We start from the raw sequence: 13,138 nt of genomic DNA, 5'->3' as shown, positions 1-13,138 counted from the left end.
GGGTTACCGCGCTGGCCCTTGCTCCGCGGGCGGACGTTCCCTCGCCTCCTCACCTCCCGCGGAGGCTGAGGGCGGCCGGGCTTGCGGGCTTGCAGGGAATCCACGGCGCAGGAGGCTTGAAGAGACGCGGAAGCCTTCCCTGAAGAGCCCTTGCCCAACGCTTGGACGAGCGGATAAGTTCGCCTTCCCAGAGCTGTTCCCCGGAAAAGTGCACAATATGGCCACCCTTGACTTTTCTGGGGCCCCTCCTTACCTCCCCTGCCGCCACCCTGGCCCCTTAAGTCTCCCTGAAATGTCTGCAGACGCCCTGCCTCCACCTGCCTCTGTGGTGGGGCTGCCTGGTCAAATGCAGAAAACCCAGTTAAATTTGAATCAACGACGAACAAATTTTTAGCGTCCCCTATTTCTATTTGCCAAATCTGGCAACTCTAGCCTATAGCCTGCTCTCCACCCAGCAGGCATTTGGTCAGCTGTTCTCACACTCAAAGCCCTGTCATTTACTTTTTTTATTTAAAAAATTAATTTATTTTAATTGGAGGCTAATTACAACATTGTGGTGGTTTTTACCATACATCAACATCAATCGGCCGTGGGTGCACGTGTCCCCCATCCTGAACCTCCCTCCCACCTCCCTCCCCACCCCATCTATCTGGGCTGTCCCAGAGCACCGGTTTTGAGTGCCCTGCTTCATGCATTGAACTTGCACTGGTCATTATTCTATATATGATAATATACATGTTTCAATGCTATTCTTTCAAATCATCCCACCCTCGCCTTTTCCCACAGAGTCCAAAAGTCTGTTCTTAATTTACATCTATGTCTCTTTTGCTGTCTCACATATAGGATCGTCGTTGCTGTCTTTCTAAATTCCACATATATGCGTTAATATACTGTATTGGTGTGTTTTTGTTCTGACTTACTTCGTGCTGTGTAATAGGCTCCAGTTTCATCTACCTCATTAGAACTGATTCAAATGCATTCTTTTTAATAAATGAATAATATTCTTTTTTTAAATTTTTTGAAAACATATCTAATTTTTTTGGCTTTATTTTTTTGAAATTAAAAAAATTTTTTTTAGCTTTACAATATTGTATTGGTTTTGCCGTACTGTGTATATGTACCACAGCTTTCTTATCCATTCATCTGCCGATGGACATCTGGGTTGCTTCCATGTCCTGGCTATTGTAAACAGTACTGCGATGAACATTGGGGTACTTGTGTCTCTTTCAGTTCTGGTTTCCTCAGTGTGTATGCCCAGCAGTGGGATTGCTGGGTCACATGGCAGTTCTATTTCCAATTTTTTTTAAGGAATCTCCACACTGTTCTCCATAGTGGCTGTAGTAGTTTTCATTCCCACCAACAGTGTAAGAGGGTTCCCTTTTCTTCACACCCTCTCCAGCATTTATTGTTTGTAGACTTTTTGATAGCAGCCATTCTGACCAGTGTGAGATGGTACCTCACTGTGGTTTTGATTTGCATTTCTCTGATAATGAGTGATGTTGAGCATCTTTTCATGTGTTTGTTAGCCATCTGTATGTCTTCTTTGGAGAAATGTCCGTTTAGTCCTTTGGCCCATTTTTTGATTGGGTCATTTATTTTTCTGAAATTGAGCTGCAGGAGCTGCTTGCATATTTTTGAGATTAATTGTTTGTCAGTTGCTTCGTTTGCTATTATTTTCTCCCATTCTGAAGGCTGTCTTTTCACTTTGTTTAGTTTCCTTCACAGTAAAAGCTTTTTAAAAATTTTTAAATTTATTTATTTTTAATTTATTTATTTTGATTGAGACTAATTACTTTACAACATTGTAGTGGTTTTGCCATATAGAAATGCAAGAAATTTCTGTGTATTAATTTTATATCCTGCAACTTTACTGTAGTCATTGATTAGCTCTAGTAATTTTCTGGTGGTATCTTTAGAGTTTTCTATGTAGAGGATTATGTCATCTGCAATGCAGGCAGATTCTTTACTGTCTGAGCCACCAGGGAAGCCTGGTGATATAGCAAGGTTGTTTGTAAATAACATTTTGAGGTGTAATTTACATAACATAAAATTAACTCATTTTAAGCATACAGTTCAATGTTTTTTAAGGTTTATTTTATTGAAGTATAGCTGATTTACAATGTCGTGTTAGTTTCTGATGTGCATCAAAGTGATTCAGTTATATATATTTATATATTTATATATATATATATATATTCTTTTTCATATTCTTTTCCATTATGGGTTTTCACAGGATATTGAATCTAGTTCCCTGTGCTATACAGTAAGACCTTGTTGCTTATCCATTCTATATATGAGACTTTGCATCAGCTAATCTCGAACTCTCAATCCATCCCTACCCCATCCAATTCAGTAATTTTTAATAAACTTACCAAGTTATCCAGTTATCACCTTAATACAATTTTGGAACAGTTCCATCACCCTAGTAAGATCTGTTGTGCCTGTTTATAGTTAACCCAGAAAGCGGGTTTTAATCTAAATTTGGCACATATATTAAAGGGGAAGCAGTGCATATCTGTGGGACAAATGTGAGAACCCCCAAGGGGCATGAACATATGCTTGAGTTGGTTGTTGACATCATCTGATTTCTACCAAGAACTACTTTTCATGAGCTTTTCTTTGCTCACATCTTGGGCAATTATGTGCTTTAAGAAGAAAGCCATCCACTGATGGGATCTCTTCACACTTCTATTTTCTCAGGTAGTGAGCAGTAAACAGTTCTTAGACAATCAAGTGGAGAAGGCGATGGCACCCCACTCCGGTACTCTTGCCTGGAGAGTCCCATGGACAGAGGAGCCTGATGGGCTGCAGTCCATGGGGTCGTGAAGAGTTGGACACGACTGAGCGACTTCACTTTCACTTTTCACTTTCATGCATTGGAGAAGGAAATGGCAACCCACCCCAGTGTTCTTGCCTGGAGAATCCCAGGGACGGGGGAGCCTGGTGGGCTGCTGCCTATCGGGTCGCAAAGAGTCGGACACGACTGAAGCGACTTAGCAGCAGCAGCAGCAGACAATCAAGAAGCAGTTATAGGCTTGCTGCATGGGTAAGAAAGTAGCTGAAATGTTATGGAGATTTTTGGTTTTTCAGTGGTATAGAAGAAGATAAAAATAGGCAAGGCAAATCTGGGGTCCCCTAAAGAATAGGGACTCCAGTGAATTGGACCCAAGATGGTACCTATTAGGTGCTACTGTTCTTCTTGACTCTGCCTAATTGCTATTTGTCTACCTCTATGTGGAATTATTGACTTAATCTGCTTGAGTTTAGTATACCAGCATTATAGTTGATGTATCAGGATAGACTCTTAGATGTGAAAAGAACTTTAAAGATCATCTACCTGTAAGTTTTTATTTATTAATATTTTATACAATTGATGCCTATAGAAGGGAAAGGGTTTTCTTTTTTCCCTTTTTTAAATTCAATTATAGGGACTGCCCTGGTGGTCCAGTGGTTAAGACTTTGCCTTCCAATGGAGAGGGTGCAGGTTCGATCCTTGGTTAGGGAGCTAAGATACCACATGCCTTGTGGCCAAAACACCAAAACATAACACAGAAACAGTGTTGTAACAAATTCAATAAAGACTTTAAAAATGGCCCACATCAAAAAACTTAAAAAAATTCAATTATAGTTCCACTGGATCACAAAGAGTCGGACATGACTGAAGTGACTTAGCATGCATACATAGTTGAATTACATTGTTGTGTTATTTACCACTGTACAACAAAGTGACTTAGTTATACACATACATATGCATTCTTTTTCATATTCTTTCCCATTATGGTTTATCAGAGGACATTGAATATAGTTCCCTGTGCTATACAGTAGGACCTTGTTGTTCCATTCTTTAAAAAAAAATTAATTGGAGGATAATTGCTTTACAATGTTATATTGGTTTCTGCTATACAACAATGCAAATCAGCTATAAGTATACATATATCCCCTCCCTCTTGAGCCTTCCTCCCAACTCCCCATCCCACCCCTCTAGGTTGTCACAGAGTACCAAGCTGAGAACCCCGTTTTATACAGAATCTTCTTACTAGTTATCTGTTTTACACATGGTAGTGTATATATGTCAGTGCTGCCCTCTCAATTTATCCCACCCTCTCTTTCCCCCACTGTATCCACAAGTCCATTCTCTATGTCTGTGATTCTATTCCTGCCATGCAAATAAGTTAATCAGTACCATTATTCTCGATTCCATATATATGCATTAATATACAATATTTGTTTTTCTCTTTCTGACTTACTTCACTCTATAACAGGCTCTAGGTTCATCCACCTCAGTTCAACTGACTGAAATTCATTCCTTTTTATGGCTGAGTAATACTCCATTGTATATATGTATCATAACGTCTTTATCCATTCATCTGATGATGGACATCTAGGTTGCTTCCATGTCCTGGCTATTGTAAATAGTGATGCAATGAACATTGGGATCAACTCAGTTCAGTCGCTCAGTCATGTCCAACTCTTTGTGACCCCATGGACTGCAGCACACCAGGCTTCTCTGTCCATCACCAACTCCTGGAGCTTGCTTAAACTCATGTCCATCTACTTGGTGATGCCATCCAACCATCTCATCCTCTGTTGTCCCCTTCTCCTCCTGCCTTCAATCTTTCCCAGCATCAGGGTCTTTTCCAAGGAGTCAGTTCTTTGCATCAGGTGGCCAAAGTATTAGAGTGTGTCAAAAAGACACATTGGGATGTATGTGTCTTTTTGAATTATGGTTTTCTCAGGGTGTATGCCAAGGAGTGGGATTGCTGGTCATATGGTAGCTTTACTGCTATTTTTATTTATTTTTTTAAATTGGAGGAAAATTGCTTTACAATATTGTGTTGGTTTCTGCCATACATCAATATCCTAGTTTTTAAAGGAATCTCCATAGTGGTTTTATCAATTTACATTCCCACCAACAATGTAAGAGGGTTCCCTTTTCTCCACATCCTCTCCAGCATTTATTGTTTGTAGATATTTTGATGATGGTCATTCTGACCTGTGTGAGGTGATACCTCATTGTAGTTTTTATTTGTGTTTCTCTAATAATGAGTGATGCCGAGCATCTTTTCACGTGTTTATTAGCCATCAGCATGTCTTCTTTGGAGAAATATCTGTTTAGGTCTTCTGCCCTCTTTTTTATTAAGTTGTTCTTTTTTTATATTAAGCTGCATGAGCTACTTGTGTATTTTGCAGATTAATCCATTGTCAGTTGCTTTATTTCCAAATATTTTATCCTATTCTGAGTATTGTCTTTTCACCTTGTTTATAGTTTCCTTTGCTGTACAAAAGCTTTTAAATTTAATTAGTTCTCATTTGTTTATTTTTGTTTTTATTTCCATTACTTTAGGAGGTAGGTTAAAGAGGATCTTGCTGCAATTTATGTTAAAGAGTGTTCTGCCTATGTTTTCCTCTAAGAGTTTTATAGTTTCTGGCTTTACATTTAAGTCTTTAATCCATTTGAGTTTATTTTTGTGGGTTTTCTTTAGGTCATAAAATTTGTTAGTAGCAGAGATGAGACTAAAACCTTATTCTTCTGATATTCAGAATATACAATGCCCTAGAATTAGAAAAAAGTCAGAAACAAGATTTATAAAACAATGTTGTAACAGCCAGTTAAAGACATCTAGATATATATGGAATCTAGAAAGATGATACTGATGAATCTATATGAAGGGCAGCAATGGAGATGCAGACAAAGAGAATAGAGTTGTGGACACAAGGTGGGAAGGAGAGGGTGGGAAGACTTGAGAGAGTAGCATTGAACAATATACATTACGACATGTAAAATTAGATATCCAGTGGGATTTTGCTGTATGACGCAAGGAGCCCAAGTCCGGTGCTCTGTGACAACCTTGATGGGTCAGGTGGGTGGGAGGTGGGAGGGAGGTTCAAGAGGGAGGGGACATATGTATACCTATGGCTGATTGATGTTGATATATGGCAGAAACCAACAGAATATTGTAAAGCAATTATCCTTCAATTAAAAATAAATTAAAAAAAAGACATCTTAAACTGGTTGTAATTTTTCTAGTTTCTTTGGGAGGAGATAAATATGTAATATCAAGGGGATAATTATTCCAAATAAACTTGTACAAGTCCCGTTTCAAAAATAGCAGGGGAATAATTTTGTTATTTTTATTGGTATTTAAAAATGTTTCCTATGATAGTAATACTTTAATAAGTGTAAATTTTAGGTTCTACATTAGTTTGATGAATGTAGGTATATGAAATATAAAAGCTGCAAAACATTTACTTTTAGCAGATTAAAGTGTATTCAGTTTAATTATCAATCTCACAAGGTATTTTAAATTGAGAGAATTTTCCATTTTCCATTAAAAGCAAATTACTATATAGGTAAGATTTTAAATACACCTTTAAATTATTTTCCACTAGGTAAATTTTAAGGAAATGTTTGCTTATAGGCAAAGAAAGACTGATAAGATATATTTTTTAAAATAGGCTTTAAAATATTATTTCGTGGTGTATATAACAAGTTATTACATTAAAAATTTCATTTTAGTATTCTTTAATGTTAAAATATGAAGGTAATATTCGTTTAGAATGTGGATTAATATGGTATCACAATTTACTTTTGAAGAAAACTGTTTTATGTTTTTCATATTTAAACAATACATCAAGCTCTAAATTGAACAGCAACCACCTAAATAAATTTTCTGTAACACACCACATATCAGTGCAATTTCATTGGGTATGCCAAAATTAGCCCATGTGAAAATGGACCAACTTATGATTTTCATTTTTGAAACACAAAGAGCAAACTGAAATAGAGATAATATTTAAACATTTTCAATAAAGGTAAGAAATATTCGAAGATCATGGCATCCGGTCCCATCACTTCATGGGAAATAGATGGGGAAACAGTGGAAACAGTGTCAGACTTTATTTTTCTGGGCTCCAAAATCACTGCAGATGGTGACTGCAGCCATGAAATTAAAAGATGCTTACTCCTTGGAAGGAAAGTTATGACCAACCTAGATAGCATATTGAAAAGCAGAGACATTACTTTGCCAACAAAGGTCCGTCTAGTCAAGGCTGTGGTTTTTCCTGTGGTCATGTATGGATGTGAGAGTTGGACTGTGAAGAAGGCTGAGTTCTGAAGAATTGATGCTTTTGAACTGTGGTATTGGAGAAGACTCTTGAGAGTCCCTTGGACTGCAAGGAGATCCAACCAGTCCATTCTGAAGGAGATCAGCCCTGGGATTTCTTTGGAAGGAATGATGCTAAAGCTGAAACTCTAGTACTTTGGCCACCTCATGCGAAGAGTTGACTCATTGGAAAAGACTCTGATGCTGGGAGGGATTGGGGGCAGGAGGAGAAGAGGACGACAGAGGATGAGATGGCTGGATGGCATCACTGACTCGATGGACGTGAGTCTGAATGAACTCTGGGAGTTGGTGATGGACAGGGAGGCCTGGCGTGCTGCGATTCATGGGGTCGCAAAGAGTCGGACACAACTGAGCAACTGAACTGAACTGAACTGAAGAAATATTCTTTAGAGAGGGTGACATCTCCTTTGCAAGATGGCCAAAACAGCTCCTGAAAGATTGTGAGAATAGAGAGAGATGCTTCATTTGTAACTAGAAATAAATATGAATGCATCAATTTTGAGAATAAATCATTTAAATATTCCATGTAAAATATGAATAATCATATGTATCATGTTTAATTATTCCAGTTACAGAATAATCGGCACTGAGTGTATTTGAAAGAGCTTAGAATGGTATAAAATGGCTTCCTACTTCCCTACTTCCACTCCCAAAGTGCTGTAAATTAGTACTTTCCCACTATCAAAGTAATTATCAGAGCACAAGCCAAACAGCTGAGTATGTTACCTTGAAAAAATTACAGTACAGTACATAAAGTTGGTAGATACTTTTTATTATTTCATATGAATGTAAGTTGACATGTAGAATTGATTTTTACCATTTTGTTCTGTATAAAATTTGGAAATGCTTTTATCCTCTCATAACTCTTAAAACTTTGCAAAATATTCATTTGAAAAATTAAGACAGGGAATAGTTTTCAAGAGAGGTTTTAGGTCATTTTACATAATAGTGGAGTGTTGCTAAAATTCTCAAATTTAAAATATACTTATTTTCTAAAAAAACTCTTCTACTCTCACAATGAATTTTTTTTTTTTTTTAATTAAAATGAATTTCTTGAAGGCAGTTCTTTTGATGTCAGATAAAAGTTCATAAGGATTTCTACCCAATAAAATTTACTTTTAAGAACTGAGATGCATCTAGCAATTTCTATATTTGATGTAATTTGTTTTAGAACTTCCTAAAAAAGTTGAAAATGTGTAAAAATAGATTAGTTGATAAGGAGGTACTGAATCATAGCAGCACATTGAATGGCAATTAGTGCAAATCCTATTACAAGGATCAGAACAAAGGTATCATCACTCATCTCTATCTTGGGTTTTTCATGTTTCCCTTCACTAGGGCTGCTTCCCTGCCTTCCTCTAACATCTTTACCAGGCCCCGGCTGTTGCTTATAGGTTGAGAAAAGAGCACTTGGGCTACATTGTCCCCAGAGCTCTTGTATCCCAGCAGAATTCTGACATTGACGTCCAGCGCAGACTTTGAAGTGGTAATGTGAATTTGTGAGAAAGTTGGAAAAGGAGAATGATGTGTTCGGTCCTTTGTAAATCTAAATGAAAAAGAGTCAAAATTAAAATTGTATTTTCTTACAAAAAAAAAAAAAAAAGGTTTTTGACAACAGGAAACATTGCATGAATATGTTCACAACAAAATAAAAGTTTACTGTTACAGTCTCTAATATCTTGAGATCCCAGTACTATTTAGGTGTAATTTTCTTCAATATAACAGATAACAAAGACTGTTAACTGTTAAACATTAAATTCCATTTGGTTTGAAATGGCTTGGCATGTGGTCAGTGGAATCTAAAAATAACTACATCCAATAATATTAAGTTAAATACATAAACAAATTGTTCCCAAGTATTATGTACATAAATATTTAGGACCAGATAGGATTTTTGGATAAGATTTAGTTACTTTCAACATCATAAAAGAATATTGTACTCTTTGACAAGAGCTCAGTCCCCAGCAGGATGTAAAACTATAAATTACAAAGACAAAATTTATAAGAATTTACCAGGTCAGTTCCACTTCCACTGATGACCTGAAGACTGTAAACTATGGAATCTCCATTTATTGGCTCCAAAGATTCCCATTTGACCTCACAAGTATTGTTATTCAAGTGGTGCAATTTAGGTGCTAGAAAAAGAGAATTTCAGCTTAGATGGTTCCACTTTGCCCAGGTGGTCTTGAAAACATTGAAATCTCTCATACAGTTTTATATGGTCAGTAAAAGGTAACCCATGTAAGATTAAGTGATATATATTTTTAGTTCTTATTGTAAAGACTTTTGCTGTATCACCAGCATCTTAATGCTTGTAATAAAATCTTTAAGCACTTAAAATTGTCAATTAATAAAAATATTTTATTTTCTAGTAATATCTTTTACAACTTTGGAAGTGACAAACAGATTTAAGGGATTAGATCTGATAGAGTGCCTTGAAGAACTATGGACGGAAGTTCGTAACATTGTACAGGAGAAAGTGATCAAGACCATCCCCAAGAAAAAGAAAGGCAAAAAGGCAAAAAGGTTGTCTGAGGAGGCCTTACAAATAGCTGAGAAAAGAAGAGAAGCTAGGAATCAGCAAACTAAAATGGACTGGAATGGGTGAATTTAACTCAGATGACCATTATATCTACTATTGTGGGCAGGAATCCCTTAGAAGAAATGGAGTAGCCATCATGGTCAACAGAAGAGTCTGAAATGCAGTACTTGGATGCAATCTCAAAAACGACAGAATGATCTCTGTTTGTTTCCAAGGCAAACCATTCAATGTCATAGTGATCCAAGGCTATGCCTCAACCAGTAATGCTGAAGAAGCTGAAGTTGAACGGTTCTATGAAGACCTACAAGACCTTTTAGAACTAACACCCAAAAAAGATGTCCTTTTCATTATAGGGGACTGGAATGCAAAAGTAGGAAGTTAACAAACACCTGGAGTAACAGGCAAATTTGGCCTTGGGATACGGAATGAAGCAGGGCAAAGACTAATAGAGTTTTGCCAAGAAAATGCACTGGTCATAGCAAACACCCTCTTCCAACAACACAAGAGAAGACTCTACACATGGACATCACCAGATGATCAACACCAAAATCAGACTGATTATATTCTTTGCAGCCAAAGATGGAGAAGCTCTATACAGTCAACAAAAACAAGACCAAGAACTGACTGTGGCTCAGATCATGAACTCCTTATTGCCAAATTCAGACTTAAATTGAAGAAAGTAGGGAAAACTACTAGACCATTCAGGTATGACCTAAATCAAATCCCTTATGATTATAGAGTGGAAGTGAGAAATAGATTTAAGGGCCTAGATCTGATGGATAGAATGCCTGATGAACTATGGAATGAGGTTCATGACATTGTACAGGAGACAGGGATCAAGACCATCCCCATGGAAAAGAAATGCAAAAAACCAAAATGGCTGTCTGGGGAGGCCTGACAAATAGCTGTGAAAAGAAGAGAAGCGAAAAGCAAAGGAGAAAAGGAAAGATATAAACATCTGAATGCCGAGTTCCAAAGAATAGCAAGAAGAGATAAGAAAGCCTTCTTCAGTGATCAATGCAAAGAAATAGAGGAAAACAACAGAATGGGAAAGACTAGAGATCTCTTCAAGAAAATCAGAGATACCAAAGGAACATTTCATGCAAAGATGGGCTTGATAAAGGACAGAAATGGTATGGACCTAACAGAAGCAGAAGATATTAAGAAGAGATGGCAAGAATACACAGAAGAACTGTACAAAAAAGATCTTCATGACCCAGATAATCACAATGGTGTGATCACTGACCTAGAGCCAGACATCCTGGAATGTGAAGTCAAGTGGGCCTTAGAAAGCATCACTACGAACAAAGCTAGTCCTGGAGGTGATGGAATTCCAGTTGAGCTATTTCAAATCCTGAAAGATGATGCTGTGAAAGTGCTGCACTCAATATGCCAGCAAATTTGGAAAACTCAGCAGTGGCCACAGAACCGGAAAAGGTCAGTTTTCATTCCAATCCCAAAGAAAGGCAATGCCAAAGAATGCTCAAACTACCACACAATTGCACTCATCTCACACGCTAGTAAAGTAATGCTCAAAATTCTCCAAGCCAGGCTTCAGCAATATGTGAACCGTGAACTTCCTTATGTTCAAGCTGGTTTTAGAAAAGGCAGAGGAACCAGAGATCAAATTGCCAACATCTGCTGGATCATGGAAAAAGCAAGAGAGTTCCAGAAAAAACATATATTTCTGCTTTATTGACTATGCCAAAGCCTTTGACTGTGTGGATCACAATAAACTGTGGAAAATTCTGAAAGAGATGGGGATGCCAGACCACCTGATCTGCCTCTTGAGAAATTTGTATGCAGGTCAGGAAGCAACAGTTAGAACTGGACATGGAACAACAGACTGGTTCCAAATAGGAAAAGGAGTACGTCTAGGCTGTATATTGTCACCCTGTTTATTTAACTTATATGCAGAGTACATCATGATAAACGCTGGGCTGGAAGAAACACAAGCTGGAATCAAGATTGCCGGGAGAAATATCAATAACTTCAGATATGCAGATGACACCACCCTTATGGTAGAAAGTGAAGAGGAACTAAAAAGCCTCTTGATGAAAGTGAAAGAGGAGAGTGAAAAAGTTGGCTTAAAGCTCAACATTCAGAAAACAAAGATCATGGCATCTGGTCCCATCACTTTATGGGAAATAGATGGGGAAACAGTGGAAACAGTGTCAAACTTTATTTTTTCTGGGCTCCAAAATCACTGTAGATGATGACTGCAGCCATGAAATTAAAAGACGCTTACTCTTTGGAAGGAAAGTTATGACCAACCTAGATAGCATATTGCAAAGCAGAGACATTACTTTGCCAACAAAGGTTCGTCTAGTCAAGGCTATGGTTTTTCCTGTGGTCATGTATGGATGTGAGCGTTGGACTGTGATGAAGGCTGAGTGTTGAAGAATTGATGCTTTTGAACTGTTCTGTTGGAGAAGACTCTTGAGAGTCCCTTGGACTGCAAGGAGATCCAACCAGTCCATTCTGAAGGAGATCAGCCTTGGGATTTCTTTGGAAGGAATGATGCTAAAGCTGAAACTCTAGTACTTTGGCCACCTCATGCAAAGAATTGACTCATTGGAAAAGACTCTAATGCTGGGAAGGATTGGGGGCAAGAGGAGAAGGGGACGACAGAGGATAAGATGGCTGGATTGCATCACTGACTCGATGGACATGAGTCTGAGTGAACTCTAGGAGTTGGTGATGGACAGGGAGGCCTGGCGTGCTGTGATTCATGGGGTCGCAAAGAGTCAGACACGACTGAGCGACTGATCTGATCTGATTACCCTGTAAAAAAGAAAATCCCTATCTTTAAAGCAAACTTCATATATATTTCTTATACTTTTTGTAATTTTTTAAAATATTGTTATTTTTGAGACTCTAACCTCTACTCTAGATTTTTAATCTTTGCTTTATGGTATTTGTTATCAATTTTGTACATTTAAGAATCCAACCTTCAGTAGCCATTTTTAGGAGTGTGATTACTGGCTTGATTACTCTCTTCCCCTTTTGACTCTCTTTATTCTCCCCCAGGCCACCTCTATCTCCTCCCTTCCCCTTCTCTTCTCTACCCAACTCTGTCAATCTCTGTGTGTGTTACGGGCTGTGGAGAACACTTAGGGAACAGAGTACTGCCTAGATCTATCTCTCTCCTTTTGATCACCCCCTTCTTCTCCTCCTGCTCACCTCTATCTCCTTCCTCCCTCTTCTCTTCTCTATGTAACTCCATGAACCTCTCTGAGGGTTCCAGACTGTGGAGAGCACATAGGGAATTGTTTACTGAGATAGGGAGGAGATAGCTAGATTGCTCTCTCCCCTTTTGATTCCCCATCTTCTCCTCCTGGTCACCTCTATATCCCTCCTCCCTCTTCTCTTCTTCATGTAACTCTGTGAACCTCTCTGGGTGTCCCTCACTGTGGAGAATCTTTTCACCATTAACCTAGAAGTTTTATCATCAGTGCTGTATGGATGGAGA

At 38.1% G+C, this 13,138-nt stretch overlaps 1 protein-coding gene across 1 annotated transcript in view; it reads right to left on the bottom strand.

Moving 5' to 3' along the window:
• Nucleotides 1-7,562: 7,562 nt before the first annotated feature.
• The window catches only part of LOC102280173 (fibronectin type III domain containing protein 3C1-like), a 64,757-nt gene continuing 59,181 nt past the window's right edge, over nucleotides 7,563-13,138 (bottom strand). Inside the window, exons 25-26 of the mRNA XM_070366587.1 lie at nucleotides 9,138-9,259; nucleotides 7,563-8,670 (exon numbers count right to left, since the gene is read on the bottom strand). Of these exons, the coding sequence (XP_070222688.1) occupies nucleotides 8,332-8,670; nucleotides 9,138-9,259 (461 nt within the window). The 3' untranslated portion in view covers nucleotides 7,563-8,331. The remainder of the gene's footprint in view (nucleotides 8,671-9,137; nucleotides 9,260-13,138) is intronic.

Source organism: Bos mutus, chromosome X (assembly GCF_027580195.1).
Source record: "Bos mutus isolate GX-2022 chromosome X, NWIPB_WYAK_1.1, whole genome shotgun sequence".
Taxonomy (NCBI): domain Eukaryota; kingdom Metazoa; phylum Chordata; class Mammalia; order Artiodactyla; family Bovidae; genus Bos; species Bos mutus.
Note: the sequence above shows the minus strand (reverse complement) of the source record. Positions and strands in the feature narration are given on the sequence as shown.